We start from the raw sequence: 22,844 nt of genomic DNA, 5'->3' as shown, positions 1-22,844 counted from the left end.
ACTTCTGGACTAAACAGCATGGTCAACTGAGTTTCCAAAGTGCGTATTCAGTCCAGGAGTATGCTCAATATGGGTCTGGGTAAACTACTCTTGCTCAAAACTTTGTAGGTCTAATGCTCTTCTTCAGCTTGTTTCTTCTTGTCTAACTCACAAACCCTCTGTGACCTTCTGGTTGTATCATACAATGATACACTCTCAACAACTTTGTTTCCACAACACGTATCAGCTGACTCTCATATCTCAGTTACCAACACATGACCTGCCATGACCACTTTTGAATACACTGTAACCCATGATAAGGTGATTTTGTTATCATGGCCATACTCTATTCAAGGTAGAATGCCTGTGGGTAGAGTTTTGTTTGTTGCATGATGAAAGTGGATTTGGACTGTAGCTCGGAAACTGGCAAGGACATTCTTAATTATGCTAGAGGATATTTTATACCTTGACACACCTTCACTTTTAAAAGAATGATATAATCTGGTGTTCATACCATAGACCGTATGGGTCATATTGTAAAGGACTGTTTCCATGTGCAGTCCAGATTATCTTATATTTTTTCTCGATCGCATACAAGCAATTTTGGGATCTGTGTTGAAATGTAGCTACACTGAGTGTACAAAACATGAAGAATACTTTCCTAATATTGAGTTGCACCCCCCACTCCCGTTTGCCCTCAGAACAGCCTCAATTCATCGTGGCATGGACTCTAAAAGGTGTTGAAAGCATTCCACAAGAATGCTGGCCCATGTTGACTCCAATGCTTCCCACAGTTGTGTCAAGTTGTCTGGGTGTCCTTTGGGTGGTGGATCATTCTTGATACACGCCTGGCACCTACTACCATACCCCGTTCAAAGGCACTTGCATATTATGTCTTGCTCATTCACCCTCTGAATGGCACACATACACAATCCATGTCTCAATTGTCTCAAGGCTTTACAATTATTATTTAACCTGTCTCCTCCCCTGATTGAAATGGATTTAACAAGTGACATCAATAAGGGATCATAGCTTTCACTTGGTCAGTCTATTTCATGGAAATGTTTTATTTAATTTGAACCTTTATTTAACTAGGCAAGTCAGTTAAGAACAAATTCTTATTTACAATGACAGCCTAGGAACAGTGGGTTAACTGCCTTGTTCAGGGGCAGAATGACAGATGTTTACTTTGCCAGCTCGAGGATTTGAATTTGCGACCTTTCAGTAACTAGTCCAACGATCTAACCACCAGGCTCCATGCCGGCTGGAAAGAGCGGGTATTCCTAATGTTTTGAGAAGGCAACTACATTTTAAAAATGCATTTACTGTTATTCAAAGGCCACAGAGTTTAGTGTCTTGTGAAAAATACTGTTCCAAAAAAATGCTTTTATGGGTTTGAGAAACACTGTACAAGTCTTTTTGCAGTGTCTCATGCAATCCAGTAGATGGCGATGTATAAGTAGCTTTGAACCACTCAGGACATGAGCCTTACTCAAAAAGAGAAAAGTATTTGCAGTATTTACATTTGAGGATCCTATCAGAGACTTATTTTATTTTTGAGATCCAGCATCTATTAGTATAATGTAATGTAACATTGGACACAGTCATAAAAGGTAACTCTTTTAATTTGAAAAACAAACATAGACACCATCTATTCATTTGGCAAGAAACATCTCAATGTAGATGTGACTCATTAAAAGCCAATTGGGGAGAAAACCCTCTTCAGGGACTGTAATTGTTTGAGTGGTATCTAGCAAACTAAAATAACATGAATTTAGTTTTGGTGGCAAACGCTCTCAAACAAGACTATATCATCCGCTTATTGAAATAATTTTAACATTATGTACTATTAAAAAACATTGCATTTATCATACAACAGATTCTACTGCATAGACCAGTGCACTTTTCTACATTCAACTGAAAAGTTAATATAGGAATAATCAAGATTAAGGTGTGTGAATAGTTATTGACATTATAGTTTATGGCTACCGGTACCTATTTTACAGTAATGTATATGCATGTAAAATTATTAGGGGACAGTATGGCAATTCAAAACGCACACAAACAGTCAAATCTACCGCATAATTTCCACAAACAGTTGGAGCCACTAAAGGTGAAAAACATTGCAATGAAATAATGAGTGAGTCGACACACAGCATCTTTTGGTTATTTGTTTAAATACAAAGAACATGGGGGAAAAATCGTGTCCTGCTTTGTCAGTCTGTGTGTGCTTGTTGGTGGCGAGTTACAGTGTGAGCATTGGGCGGAGCAGAAACAGGAGTAATGGGCGGAAGGGAGAACAGCAACACAGGTAAAAGCAGCACACCTCTGATCTCCAATGGCACAGTACCACCTCCCTCTTGGGAAGACAGCATCACTCTCTAAAAAACAACCACCATTGGACAAAATACAGGCCAACTCCACCCATCAATTTTTATCTCTTGACGCAGAACCAGGAAGTTGATTTGACCTGCTGCCAGGTGGGCATTTGGTTCCTAGCACTCACTGGCCCGAGCTGTGGACAGAAAGAAAGATAACTTAATATATGGAATCATTAAAATAAATGAATTACCAAGCCATGTGAGATAACACAGACATACGGCTCTCCGTTGCGCAGCCATAATGATCATGTCATCCATGTCCCCAGATCACAGGCAAAACAGTGACAGCCATGGCTATAGTTCTGGACTGGACAAGAGTTTTTGGACAGATTGAGAGCTTTTTGATGATAAGCACAATTAATATTAGCAGCACAGATGCGCAGTGCAATTCTGTTCAGCAGTGGGAAGGATGTGCCCCACCCAGCCTACATCAGCTGGTGAGCTACAGGGGGAGCAAGCGATGAGTGTGGGCAGATAGGCAGACAAGGTCCGCTCCGGCTCTGCCTAAACAAGTTTTTCAATGAATTGTAATATTTGTGGCTACTTTTTAAGAAAATACCTGCAGTCAACTTGTGCAAAACATTAGGAGATAAAGCAGATTGCGCTCTTCATTTCACGTGTCATATTATTTTACATTATGAAGCTTACCGTAGTCCACCCGAACGGTTGAGCCAGTCACATGTTTGTTTGTAAATAGCACAATGGGAGAAAGCGGGAGCAGGTGAGTCCAGCTGTGTATTTGGTTTAACTTGCTAGTTAGCTAAGTAACTGGCTGAATTAACAAGGAGACGGGGCATCATATAGTTCTAGCTTTCTACTGTGTTTGAGAAGTCAAAGTGCTTAGGATGAGTTATCTATACAGCTGTCACTGCTATTTTGATTTCCTAGCATGTGGTCTCCTCTCTGTTCTCGGCAGCCTCAGTCTGCTCCTCTGCTCTTTTCTCCGAGCAGAGCAGGCAGACAGGCCGTGGCCCTAACGACTCCACACAGACACAGTGTGTACACATGCTGCTCTAGAGCAAGCGGCAAAACTGAATTCATTTGCACAATTTCTCTCGTTGACATTTGCTTGTCACGATCGTTATATGGTGGAAGAGAGGAGGAACAAAGCGCAGCGTGGTTTGAATACATCTTCTATTTTTAATGAAGACGAAAACGAAGAACACTTTACAAACTACAAAAAACGAACGAACGTGACGCTATATTCCAAAATAGTGCTGACACTAAACACTACACATAGACAATCACCCACGAACTACCTAATGAATATGGCTGCCTAAATATGGTTCCCAATCAGAGACAACGATAGACAGCTGTCTCTAATTGAGAACCAATCTAGGCAACCATAGACATACATACACCTAGACTAGACACTGCCCCATAAACATACAAAACCCCTAGACAATACAAAACACATACATCCCCCATGTCACACCCTGACCTAACTAAAATAATAAAGAAAACAAAGATAACTAAGGCCAGGGCGTGACAGTCCAAACTCACCAAAAAGGACCTTCGGTAGCTACTACCTATATATGTATAACTTTATGAACTGGATTGCATGTCTTTGCAATTATTTTATTTTTGCTTGCACTCATTAGCATATTTAGCATATCAGCCTCCATGGAAATTACTTTTACTTGTCTATTTTTTGTTGTTGTTGCCTTTTAATGGACCCTTGTTTACTAAGCCAGTAATACCGTAAATCCCTGGATGAGAGAAGGACGATATGAAAATCTGGATACCGCTCAACCCTACAGGCGACTTTCTTGCTTCCCCGTAGCTAGCCAGTCACCACCACTTCTAGTTAGCTACCCTTTGCCTGGTAAGAAACACAAGCTGCTTTACAAAATTAAAAACAATAGCAGAATTGAATTTAATAGTAAAACAACAGTCTAGCTATGTTTTTCTAGCCCTTGAGTATAGAAAAGTAGTCTGGAGGGCCTCCCGGCTGGCGCAGTGGTCTAGGGCACTGCATCGCTGTGCTATCTGTGCCACCAGACACTCTGGGATCGCGCCGAGGCTCTGTCGCAGCCGGCTGCGACGGGGAGGTCCGTGGGGCGACGCACAATTGGCCTAGCGTCGTCCGGGTTAGGGAGGGTTTGACCGGTAGGGATATCCTTGTCTCATCGCGCACTAGCGACTCCTGTGGTGGGCCGGGCGCAGTGCGCGCTAACCAGGTGCACGGTGTTTCCTCCGACACATTGGTGCCGTTAAGAAGCAGTGCGGCTTGGTTGGGTTGTGTTTCGGAGGACGCATGGCTTTCGACCTTGGCTTGGCTTTCGTCTCTCCCGAGCCCGTACGGGAGTTGTAGCGGTGAGACAAGATAGTAACTACTAACAATTGGATACCACAAAATTGGGGAGAAAAGGAGGTAATTATTATTATTTTTTATTTAAAAAAAAAAAAAAAAGAAAGAAAAGTATGTCTTTCAATTTGTAGTCTCGCTCAACCCTCCCACTTTCCCCACTGCATTTCATAGCCAGGTTCTATAACCAACGAAGCCAAATCTCCCTCTTTTCCTCAGAGAAACGGCTTGATTATAGATATGACCCATAATCCCAGAGCTACGTTTTTCTCTTTCTGTCATGCATTGATGGACAATCTGGTGCGCATTCAGCAGGATGCAACATTTTGGAATGTTCAGATAGAAATATGCTATGTTGAACAAACATGCTTCTGACATGTTGAATAAGGAATAACGTTGGCTGTATTCATGGAAGTTCTATCTGCAACGTCTGACAACATTTTGCAACTGAACGTGGCACTGGTAACATTACAATTAGCCTATATGCAGACATTTGGTGGCACAGAAAAAAGTAAAGGGATAGAAAACAATTTATTGACTAAATTCCTCTTGCCACTACACTATATTTGATTGGGTAAATTACTTAATTTTGAGTTAATGTGAACCCAGTGACTCACTTGAGCACTTGGACTAGGACTCGAGCACTGGGACTAGGACTTCAGCCATAGGGACTTGTGACTCAACGATTGGTGACTTAGACTTGGACTCGGAAGTGAGCACAGGGGACTCGATTCGGACTCAAGGTTTAGTGTCTCGACTACATCATCAGACAAAACAGTCATTAGCTCCTGTTCAAAGTCATTAGCCCCAGTTCTACTTTTGGACACCAATGTAGCTGCGGCATCTGTGGAACACTGATAACAATGGCAATGACGTGACTGAGTGATGAAAGTGCAACCAATACTATTTTGTCAATACCATGCAGCACCATCTGGTGAATGTGCTACTCTCTCTCTCTCTCGCTACCTCTCTCTCTCTCTCTCTCTCGCTGAGCTTGTATGTGTCTGTTTGTTTTGTGTGTAATGTGTAATATGTATGTAGACTGAATTAGGAATTTACATGACCAAATAATTCTTATATATTCTTATATGCAGTACCAGTCAAAAGTTTGGACACACCTACTCATTCAAGGGGTTTCCTTTATTTTACTATTTTCTACATTGTAGATTAATAATGAAGACATCAAAACGATGAAATAACACATATGGAATCATGTAGTAACCAAAAAAGTGTTAAACAAATCTAAATATATTTTATATTTGAGATTCTTCAAAGTAGCCACACTTTGCCTTGGTGACAGCTTTGCACACTCTTGGCATTCTCTCACCCAGCTTCCAAAATGTTGACTGGTACTGTATGTTTGTCATTTTTTTGCTGTTGGGAAGAGAATAGATGCAGAAAGATAGGACAAGCCTATGTATGTTTGTGCACATGGAAGTCAGTGGTTTATGTTTAACATAGGTTAATGAGGCAATATAAATGTGATGTGATGAAAAGGCATTTGCCACTGTTTTCGTAATTTTGACAATAACTAGACTAAATCCTTATTCAAATGACAAAATTGCGACTTAGTTATATTTTAGCTAAAATGACTAAGACTAGACTAAATCTAAAAAAGAGCGCCAAAATTGGAGGGAGTTAGTGAGTCATGGTGGAAAGAATCTGTCAGCCAGTGTTTGGGTCTCTGTGCCACCTGTGTGATAGCAGGACTGGCATAGAACACAGCCAATGCCTGCTGACAGTGTTATCTATGCCAAGGCCTGGCAGTAGGCAACTAACACTGAAACAGATGGAGAGCGTAATAACAAGATAACGCCCAAACCATCCGTTGCTCCAACATAGCAGCAGATTTATAATCCTTTTTTCTGAAGAGGATATTTTGTAATGATCACTCAAACATGCCAGTCAGTTATATATGTTAATTATATTTCTAGCAAAGACTATGCATCCAGGTGGCTAGGAATCATCCAGTGTACAGTGTGGACCAATCAGAGAGGAGATTGAGAGGTCAGGGGAACAGACCTTGGTCGTTGAGTGGCTGGGCAGCGTTGCTTCCTGACCTCCTCCTGCAGAGAGAAAACCAGCGTGTCAACTCACACTACATTCCATTATACATTACGACACCTAGCTACATAACACACACACATACACCTACCTGAACGTACAGTTTCACACAAAGTGTGTGCCCTGATCTGGACTGAACTGAGCATGCACTGATCTGATAGATCATTTACCTTTTGTCCTGGTTGAACTTGCATCTGCAGTGTCCGCCTGTTATAAGAAGAAATGGTCACAAGTCAATCTGTGTCCTACGTTAATGTGAGCATGTGTAAATACATGCTATGACTGTGTCATCATGTGTGAGTATGTGTATGTGTTTATGTGATGGAGTCTTACTGAAGAGGATGGTGATGCCGATCAGACACAGAACTGCTGCCAGGATCAACCCCCCAACACGTAGCCTGTGATAATCTGAACAGAGTGAGAGCGACAGAGAGCGAGAGAGAGCGAGAGAGAGAGAGCAGGAGAGAGAGCAGGAGAGAGTGCAGGTGAGAGAGTGCAGGAGTGAGAGAGCAGGATAGAGAAGAATGGAAGAGAGAGAGTGAATGGAAAAAAGCATTAATCATACACAGTAAGCCAGGAATGTTGAGTTGTTGAGTGTTCTAAAAGATGTATCTCTCTGCTCACCAAAGGTAAATGGATCCTCCTCCTCCACTGTAGGGACAAAAATATGACAAATGTCAGTTTATACAGCATCTGGACACCTTCGAAAATAATACAAAGAACTGGAACGCACCCAACCTCAAATGGGCAAATAGCGAATGGCCTACTTTAATTTGTGAATCAATGATTTATCTGGAGACCATATTAATGCATGTCAAAAGATTTAGAGAAATAAAACTATGGAACGCTATTATGATAAACAATTGTCAGTTACATACTTTCTTTCTGCTCCTCTGCGAACACAAGGGACGCAACTGCTAACAGAAGAGACACAATGGTAAGCACACAGCATAATGCATTGACAACATGGCATCCCAACAATGTCCCAAACAAGTCAGCTTTCCGTCCCTGTGACAAGTGCACTTGTAACTTTAGTGGTCTCTCAACTGCTTTCACCTTGAATAGCACTGGAGAAGGTCAATGAATCTATCCTTCCTCTATTTAGTTCTAGATTGGTATACTAATCATATCCATAACCATATGTATTTCATAAAATTACAAAAACATAATTCTCTCTCTCACTCAAAACATACAGTAGTATGTACTGTGCTGAATACTGAGCCAGAGTTGTGAGTGAAGACTGGGCAAAACAAGATGAACAGAGATGGTAGCTTTGGGGAAACCTAAGCAGGAAGTGGTATTAATAGTGGTGTATGATTGGTCTTTAAGACCTGCCACTCACATGTCAATAAAAGCAAAGCAGAGATATTTGCCATCTTCAAACCCTCTTTCACCTGGGGAAGACAGAACATAAACAATTGAGTGAAACAAAGTAATGGCATAATAATATGATCATATTATAATATTAGACTGACTTTATATGATAAAGTATCTGAGCATTATGACTGCAGTGCACCCTAGCAAATTGGCACTCATCCTCCCTGCCCTTTTCACACCCACATAAGCAAGAGCTCTGCTATTCAAAATGAAAAAATGTTTACCCGCTTGATTGTCTGATCAAGGCACCACTTGTAGAATTAAATTACCCTTGTCCCACTACCTATTTGATTTGATTAGACCTTTCAAACCCGGGAAGCTAATGGCAGCTCATATAGTGCCCAAAACTGGCTCACACCAGTTCCAATGTCAACAGAGACCTGACACAAAGTTTAGCTTTCCCTGGAGTCCCATTTCTGATTTAGATTTGTACAAAATGGCTTCTGAGCAGCATAACCCATGTGATATTGAATGTTGTCCAGAGTGCTTTGCTTCATCTCATGCCAAACCTTCAAACCCAATTATGTTTCAGCTTTTCCTTGTTCAATATATATTTTGGGATATAATGTCTTTATAATCATATAACTGTCAAATGCCATAAAGGAGTAGAAAATCCACATGGGAAAAAATGCTTGATCATTGAGCATGGCTCCAGCGACAAAACATAAAGTAACTAGACCCCAGTGATTTTCCATCACACCTTATGAATAAAAGACAAAGAGAGGAAATCACCTCACCCATCAGCAACCACACACTAACAACAACCCACCCTCAGGTTTCTAAAGTATCCATGAGAAAAAGAGACAATGGGAACCACATAACAAACATGCTGGGACTGGAGCAGAGTTCCAGGGATTTGGCCTTCTTCGATCATACTCTGCCTAACATGATGTTTCTGAAAGGGCTGGCTACTGATTTGGACAGGAATGGAGTCTTGAGGAGATTTGGTAGCTAAATCCCTTATGTCACAACTGTCTTACGCTCAAATTTTGTTTCTGCTCATGATAAGGCTACATTTATTTTCCGTCATGTGGTGTACGCCACCAGCCACATACTGGACAAGCACCAGATACAATCTTCAAGGATTCAGACTCCCTTCATTCTTCTCACCATATCCTATCCAGGTTCCAGGGTTTAAGAGGGTGGTACACTACACTACTAGACCATGTGTGTTGTGGTTTTTCACTATGAGCTAAAAGGGGTTTAAGAGTATAATAGGCCTACACTTTGCTATTGCATAGCGAGTAGTCAATGTTACATTATGTGAGTAACATAAATTACTATGTTTTTGGTCACTTGGTATTTTCCTGCCTTGGTAGTATAATGAAAAAACTACTATGGTACTACTTTTTTCATTGTATTACCATGGTACATTTTTGTAAGGGCAGCTCCTATAACAACACTACAGCTCCGATAACAATACTACAGCTCCTATAACAACATTACAGGTCCTATAACAACACTACAGCTCCTATAACAACACTACAGATCCTATAACAACACTACAGCTCCGATAACAACACTACAGCTCCTATAACAACACTACAGCTCCTATAACAACACTAGAGATCCCATAACAACACTACAGCTTTTATAACAACGCTACAGCTCCCGTAACAACACTACAGCTTTTATAACAACACTACAGCTCCTATAACAACACTACAGCTCCTATAACAACACTACAGCTCCCGTAACAACACTACAGCTCCTATAACAACACTACAGCTTTTATAACAACACTACAGCTCCTATAACAACACTACAGCTCCTATAACAACACTACAGCTCCTATTGTCACGTTTCTGACCTGTTTTCTGTTTTGTATGTGTTTAGTTGGTCAGGACGTGAGCTGGGTGGGAATTCTATGTTGTGTGTCTAGTTTGTCTGTTTCTATGTCCAGCCTAATATGGTTCTCAATCAGAGGCAGATGGTAATCGTTGTCCCTGATTGAGAATCATATATAGGAGGCTTGTTTTGTGTTGGGATTTTGTGGGTGTTTGTTTCCTGTCTCTGTGATTGTCTGCACCAGATAGGTCTGTGTCGGTTTTTGCACATTTGTTATTTTGTATTGTTGTTTGTAGTGTTTTACTTGTTCTTTATTAAACATGTTTAACACTAGCCGCGCTGCACTTTGGTCCTCTCCTTCACCCCTGGAAGAAAACCGTTACAGAAACACCCACCAAACCCGGACCAAGCAGCGTGGCAATGGGCAGCAGCAACAGCAGCAGCGGTACAAGGAGGAATGGACATGGGAGGAGATTCTGGACGGAGAAGGACCCTGGGCAGAGCCAGAGGAGTGTCGCCGTCCCAAAGCGGAGCTGGAGGCATCAAAAGCGGAGAGGCGGCATTATGAGGCGCTTGCAAGGCAGAGTGGCTGGAAACCCGAGAGGCTCACCCAAAAATTTCTTGGGGGGGGGGCTAAAGGGGAGTGTGGCGAAGCCGGGTTGGATACCTGAGCCAACTCCCCGGGCTTACCGTGGAGTGAGAGGGCGTCGTACTGGTCAGACACCGTGTTATGCGGTAAAGCGCACGGTGTCCCCAGTACGCGTGCTTAGCCCAGTGCGGGCTATTCCACCTTGCCGCACTGGGAGGGCTAGGTTGGGCATCGAGCCGGATGTCATGAAGCCGGCCCAACGTATCTGGCCTCCAGTACGTCTCCTCGGGCCGGCGTACATGGCACCAGCCTTACAGGTGGTGTCCCCGGTTCGCCTGCATAGCCCAGTGCGGGTTATTCCACCTCGCCGCACTGGCAGGGCTACGGGGACCATTCAACCTGGTAAGGTTGGAGAGGCTCGGTGCTCAAGAGCGCGTGTCCTCCTTCACGGTCCGGTATATCCGGCGCCACCTTCCCGCCCCAGACCAGTACCACCAGTGCCTACACCACGCACCAGGCTTCCAGTGCATCTCCAGAGCCCTGTTCCTCCTCCCCGCACTCGCCCTGAGGTGCGTGCCCTCAGCCCGGTACCTCCAGTTCCGGCACCACGCATCAGGCCTATTGTGCGTCTCAGCCGGCCAGAGTCATCCGTCTGCCCAGCGCCGTCTGAGCCATCTGTCTGCCCAGCGCCGTCTGAGCCATCTGTCTGCCCAGCGCCGTCTGAGCCATCTGTCTGCCCAGCGCCGTCTGAGCCATCTGTCTGCCCAGCGCCGTCTGAACCATCCGTCTGTCCAGCGCCGTCTGAGCCATCCGTCTGTCCAGCGCCGTCTGAACCATCCGTCTGCCCAACGCCGTCTGAGCCATCCGTCTGCCCAGCGCCTTCTGAGCCATCCGTCTGCCCAGCGCCTTCTGAGCCATCCGTCTGCCCAGCGCCTTCGGAGCCATCCGTCTGCCCAGCGCCTTCTGAGCCATCCGTCTGCCCAGCGCCTTCTGAGCCATCCGTCTGCCCAGCGCCTTCTGAGCCATCCGTCTGCCACGAGCCATTAGAGCCGCCCGTCTGTCCCGAGCCATTAGAGCCGTCCGTCAGTCAGGAGCCGCTAGAGCCGTCCGTCAGTCAGGAGCTGCCAGAGCCGCCAGCCAGTCAGGAGCTGCCAGAGCCGCCAGCCAGTCAGGAGCTGCCAGAGCCGCCAGCCAGTCAGAAGCTGCCAGAGCCGCCAGCCAGTCAGGAGCTGCCAGAGCCGCCAGCCAGTCAGGAGCTGCCAGAGCCGCCAGCCAGTCAGGAGCTGCCAGAGCCGCCAGCCAGTCAGGAGCTGCCAGAGCCGCCAGCCAGTCAGGAGCTGCCAGAGCCGCCAGCCAGTCAGGAGCTGCCAGAGCCGCCAGCCAGTCAGGAGCTGCCAGAGCCGCCAGCCAGTCAGGAGCTGCCAGAGCCGCCAGCCAGTCAGGAGCTGCCAGAGCCGCCAGCCAGTCAGGAGCTCCCAGAGCCGCCAGCCAGTCAGGAGCTGCCAGAACCGCCAGCCAGTCAGGAGCTGCCCTATAGTCATGAGCTGCCCTCCAGTCATGAGCTGCCCTCCAGTCATGAGCTGCCCTCCAGTCATGAGCTGCCCTCCAGTCATGAGCTGCCCTCCAGTCATGAGCTGCCCTACAGTCATGAGCTGCCCTCCAGTCCGGAGCTGCCATTCAGTCCGGAGCTGCCATTCAGTCCGGAGCTGCCATTCAGTCCGGAGCTGCCACTCAGTCCGGAGCTGCCACTCAGTCCGGAGCTGCCACTCAGTCCGGAGCTGCCACTCAGTCCGGAGCTGCCATTAGTCCGGAGTTGCCCCTCTGTCCTGAGCTACCTCTCTGTCCTGAGCTACCTCTCTGTCCTGAGCTACCTCTCTGTCCTGAGCTACCTCTCTGTCCTGAGCTACCTCTCTGTCCTGAGCTACCTCCTAAATCATGTGGGGGCCTTGGGGAGGATTCTTAGGCCAAGGTCGTGGGCGAGGGTCGCCACTCAAAGGACGCTAAGGAGGGGGACAAAGACAGTGGTGGAGTGGTGTCCTCGTCCTGCGCCGGAGCCGCCACCGCGGACAGATGCCCACCCAGACCCTCCCCTTGAGTTTTAGGGGTGCGCCCGGAGTTCGCACCTTGAGGGGGGGGTTCTGTCACGTTCCTGACCTGTTTTCTGTTTTGTATGTGTTTAGTTGGTCAGGATGTGAGCTGGGTGGGAATTCTATGTTGTGTGTCTAGTTTGTCTGTTTCTATGTCCAGCCTAATATGGTTCTCAATCAGAGGCAGATGGTAATCGTTGTCCCTGATTGAGAATCATATATAGGAGGCTTGTTTTGTGTTGGGATTTTGTGGGTGTTTGTTTCCTGTCTCTGTGATTGTCTGCACCAGATAGGTCTGTGTCGGTTTTTGCACATTTGTTATTTTGTATTGTTGTTTGTAGTGTTTTACTTGTTCTTTATTAAACATGTTTAACACTAGCCGCGCTGCACTTTGGTCCTCTCCTTCACCCCTGGAAGAAAACCGTTACACCTATAACAACACTACAGCTCCTATAACAACACTACAGCTCCCGTAACAACACTACAGCTCCTATAACAACACTACAGCTCCTATAACAACACTACAGCTCCTATAACAACACTACAGCTTTTATAACAACACTACAGCTCCTATAACAACACTACAGCTCCTATAACAACACTACAGCTTTTATAACAACACTACAGCTCCTATAACAACACTACAGCTCCTATAACAACACTACAGCTTTAATTAACAACACTACAGCTCCTATAACAACACTACAGCTTTTATAACAACACTACAGCTCCTATAACAACACTACAGCTCCTATAACAACACTACAGCTCCCGTAACAACACTACAGCTCCTATAACAACACTACAGCTCCTATAACAACACTACAGCTCCTATAACAGCACTACAGCTCCTATAACAACACAACAGCTCCCGTAACAACACTAGAGATCCTATAACAACACTACAACTTCTATAACAACACAACAGCTTATATAACAACACTAGATATCATATAACAACACTACAGATTTTATAACAACACTACAGATCCTATAACAACACTACAGCTCCCATAACAACACTACAGCTCCTATAACAACACTACAGCTTTAATTAACAACACTAGAGATCCCATAACAACATTACAGCTCCTATAACAACACTACAGCTTTAATTAACAACACTACAGCTCCTATAACAACACTACAGCTCCTATAACAACACTACAGCTCCTATAACAACACTACAGCTCCTATAACAACACTACAGCTCCTATAACAACACTACAGCTTTAATTAACAACACTACAGCTCCTATAACAACACTACAGCTCCTATAACAACACTACAGCTCCTGTAACAACACTACAGCTCCTATAACAACACTACAGCTCCTATAACAACACTACAGCTTTAATTAACAACACTACAGCTCCTATAACAACACTACAGCTCCCGTAACAACACTACAGCTCCTTTAACAACACTACAGCTCCTATAACAACACTACAGCTCCTATAACAACACTACAGCTCCTATAACAACACTACAGCTCCTATAACAACACTACAGCTTTTATAACAACACTACAGCTCCTATAACAACACTACAGCTTTTATAACAACACTACAGCTCCTATAACAACACTACAGCTTTTATAACAACACTACAGCTCCTATAACAACACTACAGCTCCTATAACAACACTACAGCTCCTATAACAACACTACAGCTCCTATAACAACAATACAGCTCCTATAACAACACTACAGCTCCCGTAACAACACTAGAGATCCTATAACAACACTACAGATTTTATAACAACAATAGAGATCCCATAACAACATTACAGCTCCTATAACAACACTACAGCTTTAATTAACAACACTACAGCTCCTATAACAACACTACAGCTCTTATAACAACACTACAGCTACTATAACAACACTACAGCTTTAATTAACAACACTACAGCTCCTATAACAACACTACAGCTCCTATAACAACACTACAGCTCCCGTAACAACACTACAGCTCCTATAACAACACTACAGCTCCTATAACAACACTACAGCTCCTATAACAACACTACAGCTCCTATAACAACACTACAGCTCCCGTAACAACACTAGAGATCCTATAACAACACTACAACTTCTATAACAACACAACAGCTTATATAACAACACTAGATATCATATAACAACACTACAGATTTTATAACAACACTACAGATCCTATAACAACACTACAGCTCCCATAACAACACTACAGCTCCTATAACAACACTACAGCTTTAATTAACAACACTAGAGATCCCATAACAACATTACAGCTCCTATAACAACACTACAGCTTTAATTAACAACACTAGAGATCATATAACAACACTACAGCTCCTATAACAACACTACAGCTTTAATTAACAACACTACAGCCCCTATAACAACACTACAGCTCATATAACAACACTACAGCTTTTATAACAACAATACAGCTCCTATAACAACACTACAGCTCCTATAACAACACTACAGCTCCTATAACAACAATACAGCTCCTATAACAACACTACAGCTCCTATAACAACACTACAGCTCCTATAACAACAATACAGCTCCTATAACAACACTACAGCTTTTATAACAACACTACAGCTCCTATAACAACACTACAGCTCATATAACAACACTACAGCTCCTAAAACAACACTACAGCTCCTACAACAACACTACAGCTCCCATAACAACACTACAGCTTTTACAACAACACACAGCTAAAACAGAGAGCCTCCCTCCATCTTATAGCAAGCAGTGTATGGCGACTCATACTATTTGGCATTTGGCAGCGACCAGGGGAAAAAATCCCTCCCTGGTTTCTTTCCGAGCGCACCCTCCCTCTACCCAGCAACGTTGGTGAGGGAGAGGGAATGCAACAAGCGGGAAGCCCTCCAAAAATCGGCCGTGGATGGTTTACGATCCAATTCAGGGAGAGAGAGGTAGACTCTCCCGGGGTTCTTTCTTTCCGCTTATTCAAGTTGGGAATCATATTACAGAGTACATTTTAGCAAAAGGTGGAGGTGTGGCCGATCTTGTGAGATTCATGTAGCAATGTTTAGGGTTGTTGGTTGTCTGTTCAAGACAATGCTAGGCAGTGCTGCGGATCGTGCTTAGCCATCCCCTCAGTTCCCCACCAGGCAGATTCACCCTGGAGACCAGGCCTGGTCATAATGAGATTAGTGTTCTAACATGGGTCACACTGGCCTTCCTGCCACTGAATGCCTGAAGCAAAGGAAGAATCAGCCGTTTGTGTGGTAACAGTACGACTCGGTTCACCCCTCTCTCTTCGCCTTGCACTGCCCTCCTCCGCTCCTACTCATTCATTTATTCATTCACTCAATACTTTTTTCATAATTTCCACCTTTATGATCAGATCCTACATTTTATCCCACTTCACTCACTAACCTGCTCATTCACAATAGGGTCTTGTCTAAACTTACGATGAGTACACACCCACACCAGTCCCATCCGCATTCACATCTGTGCTTACTCCCTTATTCACATCCACTCCCTTTCTCTTTTCCTAACTCCCTGTCATTCCATCTGGCCATCTCAGTCAGTCACGACTCACCCATTCCTCTACAGCGGGTCCAGATCCCTCCATCTGCAGTATCATTAAGAATCCCAGGAGATATATTCCAGAATGCTGGCCAGTCTGTCACATTGGTACAGTGCAGAACCCTGAATTCACAGTTATTTCGGAGGAAGCCCAGAAGCCTAAAATATGGGATCTGAGGGCTTCAAAGAGCCTGTGGACATTTTTCTTCAAAGGGATAAAAGGAGTTAATGATGCAGCTACTCATAGGCTCCTGGCCCTGCCTGAAAAGCCATTCATTTATGAGGTAAACAGATTACCATGTTGTAGTTCTTACTGTAATGGTAGATCACTGGAAGACTTCATTCTCCCTTCTGTAATGTGTGATTTTATAACAAATGATTCAGAAGGTCATCCTAGGACTAGCTACATTTATTAGTAGTAAGAATAATCACATAAGGGGGAAATTACTTGTGTGAAGTTACTTGTAAAGGTACTTGTGAAATTGATCAAATCTAGAATTGTTTGGTTTTCTTTGTGATTGTGAAGTCTCTTCTATTACTCTCTTCTCCCTCTATTCACTCGGCCTACCAACATGAGGAGGATTGGAGATCAAGTTTCTGCGGCCCCCACTACAGAGGCAGAGAGACGTAATGCCAGCTGGGTAAAGGTTTGAGTAACAGCAGTGTCCAATGCCATATGACTAATCTAAGAGTTCCATGAGGCCTCGGAACAGGTAAGTTTGTCTTTCCATATCACACAATACGGGCTCCCAAGTGGTGCAGCGGTCTAAGGTCACTGCATCTCAGTGCTAGAGGTGTCATTACAGACCCTGGTTCGATTCCAGGCTGTATCACAACCGGCCGTGATTGGGAGTCCCATAGGGCGGCGCACAATTGGCCCAGCGTCGTCCGGGTTAGGGTTTGGCCGGGGTAGGCTGTCATTCTAAATAAGAATTTGTTGTTAACTGACTTGCCTAGTAAAAAAATCAAAAATCAAAAAAGACCACTGAAAGATTGTCAGGCTGAGGAACAAAGCTTCAATGTCAGATGTGTGTGTTGATGAAACTCCCAACTATGACCTAGTCACTGCTCCACACTCACAGGGGTTCTGTGTAAACAGAATGTTTACAGTGAATATGTGTTTGTCCTGTGTGTGTGTGTGTGTGTGTGTGTGTGTGTGTGTGTGTGTGTGTGTGTGTGTGTGTGTGTGTGTGTGTGTGTGTGTGTGTGTGTGTGAGTGTGTATGTGTATGTGTGTGTACAACTCCCACTATGACCCAGTCACCTCTCCATACTCATACAGGTTCACTCTTCGCTCCCCCATAGAGAGGATCTGGCCTGGCTCATAAAGGATGCGGTGCAGGAATCTAGCGTGCAGGAATTTAGCGTGCAGCTAATTTAGGAACAAAACATGCCACTGAGACTAGGCAGCACCCTTTGAGGTATAATAGGAACACACACACACTGGGAAACCATTCTAATGTGGTAAGGGACTGTGATAGAGTACTACAGTATTGCATGTATGTATTCATATTACATCTGGAATAAAGAACATCTGATATTTAACCTATTTATTTCATGCTGTCAGAATTGTTGATTAAAAACGTTCTGGGTACATACTTCCACGCTGTCTCACAACCAAAACCGAACCAGACAGACACGAATACCAGACGTTTTTGTGAACGTTTTAAGTTAGCTGGGTAAACTGTAGTCGATATTTGCTCATACAGAGTGTTGTATTTCTGTCAGTCAGCCATAGATGGCTATTGAAGCTAGAGGTCGACCGATTCATCGGAATGGCCAATTAATTAGGGCCGATTTCAAGTTTTCATAACAATCGGTAATCAGCATTTTTGGACACCGATCATGGCCGATTACATTGCACTCCATGAGGAGACTGCGTGGCAGGCTGACCACCTGTTACGCGAGTGCAGCAAGGAGCCAAGGTAAGGTGCTAGCTAGCATTAAACGTATCTTATAAAAAGCAATCAATCTTAACATAATCACTAGTTAACTACACATGGTTGATAATATTACTAGTTTATCTAGCTTGTCCTGCGTTGCATATAATCGATGCGGTGCCTGTTAATTTATCATTGAATCACAGCCTACTTCGCCAAACGGGTGATTTAACAAGCGCATTCGCAGAACAAGCACTGTCGTTGCACCAATGTGTACTTAACCATAAACATCAATGCCTTTCTTAAAATCAATACACAAGTATATATTTTTAAACCTGCATATTTAGTTAATATCTCCTGCTAACATGAATTTATTTTTACTAGGGAAATTGTGTCACTTCTCTTGCGTTCTGTGCAACAGAGTCAGGGTATATGCAGCAGTTTGGGCCGCCTGGCTCGTTGCGAACTGCGTTAAGACCATTTCTTCCTAACAAAGACAGCCAACTTCGCCAAATGTGGGATTATTATCAAAAGCACATTTGCGAAAAAAGCACAATCGTTGCACCAATGTGTACTTAACCATAAACCTCAATGCCTTTCTTAAAATCAATACACAAGTATATTTTTTTAAACCTGCATATTTAGTTAAAATAAATTCATGTCAGCAGGCAATATTAAACTAGGGAAATTGTGTCACTTCTCTTGCATTCTTTGCACGCAGAGTCAGGGTATATGCAACAGTTTGGGCCGCCTGGCTCTTGCGAACTAATTTGCCAGAATTTTATGTAATTATGACATAACATTGAAGGTTGTGCAATGTAACTGCAATATTTAGACTTATGGATGCCACCCGTTAGATAAAATACGGAACGGTTCCGTATTTCACTGAAAGAATAAACGTTTGGTTTTCGAAATGATAGTTTACGGATTTGACCATATTAATGACCTAAGGCTCGTATTTCTGTGTGTTATTATATTATAATTAAGTCTATGATTTGAGGCAGCAGCAGGCTCGTAAGCATTCATTCAAACAGCACTTTACAGCGTTTGCCAGCAGCTCTTCGCAATGCTTCAAGCATTGTGCTGTTTATGACTTCAAGCCTATCAACTCCCGAGATTAGGCTGGCAATACTAAAGTACCTATTAGAACATCCAATAGTCAAAGGTATATGAAATACAAATGGTATAGAGAAAAACAGTCCTATAATAACTACAACCTAAAACTTCTTACCTGGGAATATTGAAGACTCATGTTAAAAGGAACCACCAGCTTTTATATGTTCTGAGCAAGGAACTTAAACGTTAGCTTTCTTACATGGCATATATTGCACTTTTACTTTCTTCTCCAACACTTGAACATGTTTCATTATTTATTTGAGAGTAAATAGATTTTATTGATTTATTATATTAAGTTAAAATAAAAGTGTTCATTGTTCATTCTGTATTGTTGTAATTGTCATTATTACAAAATATCGGCCGATTAATCAGTATCGGCTTTTTGGTCCTGCAATAATCGGTATCGGCGTTGAGAAATCATAATCGGCCGACCTCTAATTGAAGCCACTTCCTTGTTGCTAGTGTTTGATGAAGGAGTAGCTGCTGGAGCAAAGCAGGGCAATGTGTTCCTCTGGCTGCTCAATGGAGAGGGGAGACGTGGCATACTATAACCATGACTCATCCCTCCTACCCACAGCCACAAAGTTAGCAATAGCAGGAACAGCAGCTCCACTGTTTAAAGAAGTCATACGGCCTTCTCTTCAAGGGAAAGACTTTGGTGTTGCTTTGCTGTGCTTCTGAGGCAGGGAGGCCTTGAAATAAGCTTTTCATATATCTGAAGTAAAGAGTGATGTTGTTGCTATGGTGAATGTGTGATGAACCCTAATTATCTGAATCTAAGTCAAATGAGCCTTAAACTGAGGAAATATAGAACCATGGCTTGCCTATCTTCTCTTGTGATTTGTAATGTCTCACAGAATAAATAAGAGTCAAACTCTGTAATCACACTGAATCTCTCATTTTTAATGAGGCAGTCTCTCCGAGGTCCTCACTTTTGAACGTTGCTCGTCCGTATTTGAGGTCTAGACAAACATGGTATATAATTAGAGCCGGCAGTAGGCGACCCACTGAAGGCAGTATAATACATTTAGCTTTTGAGTGTGAGATAACATTTATATGTCAGTTATAAGTCTGTCTGTCAGTATCAATCACCTTAGCAACAGCACTGTGCTGGAGTAACCACAGTGAATAAAGATCAGTCCAGGATAGCAGCTCTATCAGGCTTCTTATCAGCTGAGCTGTTAGCACTGTACCAGAATCCCAGATCCCTGTTATCACAGATTCATAAGCATAGCCTACAGGAGACTTGGGACAAGCAGTTTTTGTATCAGACTTTAAATAGAACAGCAATTTCATAATAACATGTCTGTCTACTAATCAATCATTCATACCATTTCAAAATGTCTATTAGCCTACCCATGTCACACTAGTGAGCAGAACATAACTGAGCCATGCTGTACTGTGTTGGCCTGGTTACGCATCACCATAGTTGCAGGAGCCATGCTGAAAAGGACAATGTGAAAATAAAATATCCAAGCCTGCATGGTAGCCTACGGTTTGGGTTGGCAGAATAGTGTGTGAAGGGTACCACCAAGCTGTTGAATAGAAATGGTAATTCAAATATAATTCCCCACACACCACAGCATGTGCACTGATGCATTTTCCATTACAGAAGGACAGCACACCAACTAGCCTACCAGTCCCAAACGTATTATCTTGCAACATTAATTTAATAACATACTTAATATTCTGATCCAGTAAAAAAAAATCGATAGGCTAATGGGAGAGGATATGTAAAGTTATTATCCCATCATTACGCCTGACCACCCCTCCACCTATCAAAGCACAGCTGGACCACAACTGGATGATGAGCACAACAGACATTAACAATCTGGCTCTAGAAAAATGTATTGAATACAATAAAGGTTGGACCACATGTTCCGTTGTTTTCCATGAGCGTAATGCCAGATAAAATACTGAATATCCGCGGATTTAATTGGGACCTCCCTCTTTTATAAGACTGCCTGGACACCAGCGCTAAACAGAATAGAAACGAGAAGAAAAGTTTCCGATGGCCGAAAAGTTGCTTTAGGCCTATTGGTTACGGACTTTTTGTTTGGATATTACAAACAACATCCAGAACACTGTTATAGAATAGCGTGAGTAACGAACTGAATTAATAAAAGCAGGTTTTTACAAATACGTCTGCGTGACGAAGAAACCGTATTTATAATACTTGCACATGGCTCTGGCTCATATGCGCTCGTTCTGTCTGTCTCGCATAGGCCTATACTCTAGGCTACAAACTGAAAGTACATTACATGCAGGTTTGATCTTTGTTCTATAAACACAATTAATAGCCTAATACAGATTGTACCCTTTGGAGTATTTTAGTTAGACTACTCAACGTTCCCCCAAATCTGAGCAACTCTTGTCAGGAAATAAAATGATATGCCTATAAAGAAAAGGATATGCCTATAAAGGAAATAAAGTTATTTTAAGGTCTTACGAGAGATAGGCTACTACTACTGGAAAATATAGAGTGATACGTTTGTCTTGGTCAAAGATGCGCAAAGGAAACATTTTAGAAATTACTTAGACAAGATTAGCCTATTTTTGTCTTTAAGGATGATGTAATGAATATAATAAATAACGGTTAACATACTCATACTTTTGATGGAACTACAGCTGAGCATTCACTCGAACTCTAATTGTTAGAAAATGAAAACTTACCTCCGACACGAGTTAAACCCAAATGGAGATGTGTGTAGGGGGGAAAAAACAGGAAATGTCGGGCATGGAGCGACACACAATAGACGAACGTACTCTTGAGTCAGACAGACGCCAACACCCTTTTTCACTGAGGCTCAACAGGTTTGCTCAGCTTGAAAATAGGCTGAGTTTAAATTGAAGTTGCATGCGTTGGAGAGGAGGAGGATTTTATTATTTGTTTGTCATTGGTTGCTTTCAATGACCTGTTGTTGCTATAACAAATCATTAGCCTATGTAAAAACGGTGATATGGCAGATACCAAATCGAACATTATCACATCAATATATTCAAAATAGTTGTGTAGAGTACCTGCTTTGGTTACATATTCTATCGTGAGAGCATGCACAGTGCACATCTCTGAACACAAACAGTTTTACATGTTGTTTACTTCTAACAATGGTGTTCAATGGTATTTATTTGGCTTTTCATTAATAAGAATTTACACAAACAATTGAAGGCTAATCGTTTTAGCTCAATAGAACTTTGTTTGACCATAATGCCTAGAGCCTATAGCTAAATTAAATGTATCAGTTGTTCGATCATACATCTCACTACCACCATAAAACACCTTAAAATAAACCCATATATTTTTGCCAATAAAGAAACAAAACAGTAAATAGATGTATTGTGGTCCCCCCACCCTTCATCCACTCTCACATCCATTCAGGTGTCATTACATTGTCATGGCCAGAGTCCTGCCCCATTCCCACCCCCGAATCTTCATCATTAGAACAACAGCAACCAGTTAGTCAGATTCCATCCTTTAGAGACGCTTAGAGTTCACTTGTGTCATCTTCAGATTTTCTTTAGTTGTTGGAGAAAGAAAATAAAAAATAGAGATTGGAACAAGATACATTTTCTTACACACACAGTACAACAGTACAATGTAACAATCATATGAAAGGACATTTCTTATACAGTATAAATTAGTTGTGAAGTGTCTATGTAGGCCTAGTAAAGGATTTATAAACATATGGATAGAACATAGGCTCTTACTTGTTCTTTCT

The 22,844-nt window shown here is 42.9% G+C and overlaps 1 protein-coding gene across 2 annotated transcripts; it reads right to left on the bottom strand.

Moving 5' to 3' along the window:
- Positions 1–1,586: 1,586 nt before the first annotated feature.
- Positions 1,587–21,957, bottom strand: LOC120030842 (phospholemman-like). 2 transcript variants are annotated; one of them, XM_038976319.1, is made up of 8 exons: positions 21,799–21,957; positions 8,075–8,126; positions 7,611–7,649; positions 7,357–7,383; positions 7,066–7,140; positions 6,903–6,939; positions 6,691–6,734; positions 1,587–2,494 (listed from the first exon to the last, which is right to left on the bottom strand). In XM_038976319.1, exons 2-8 carry the CDS (start codon positions 8,106–8,108, stop codon positions 2,475–2,477), a joined length of 276 nt encoding a protein of 91 aa, XP_038832247.1. In that variant the 5' UTR covers positions 8,109–8,126; positions 21,799–21,957; the 3' UTR covers positions 1,587–2,474. The 2 variants fall into 2 exon arrangements, with proteins under 2 accessions (XP_038832247.1, XP_038832248.1); XM_038976320.1 differs by having other exon boundaries at positions 7,611–7,646; positions 21,799–21,956.
- Positions 21,958–22,844: the final 887 nt, after the last annotated feature.

This window comes from Salvelinus namaycush, chromosome 37 (genome assembly GCF_016432855.1).
Source record: "Salvelinus namaycush isolate Seneca chromosome 37, SaNama_1.0, whole genome shotgun sequence".
NCBI lineage: Eukaryota > Metazoa > Chordata > Actinopteri > Salmoniformes > Salmonidae > Salvelinus > Salvelinus namaycush.
The sequence above is the reverse complement of the archived record's forward strand: the minus strand, read 5'-3'. Positions and strand labels throughout refer to the sequence as shown.

Excerpts from the sequence above, each read along its gene's own strand:
- LOC120030842 (XM_038976319.1), bottom strand. The coding sequence starts at position 8,108 with ATGGCAAATATCTCTGCTTTGCTTTTATTGACAT. Across the intron at positions 7,650-8,074 it reads TGCTTTGCTTTTATTGACAT|CAGTTGCGTCCCTTGTGTTC; the intron begins GTGAGTGGCAGG and ends CTCTTCTGTTAG. Across the intron at positions 7,384-7,610 it reads CGCAGAGGAGCAGAAAGAAA|TGGAGGAGGAGGATCCATTT; the intron begins GTATGTAACTGA and ends TTGTCCCTACAG.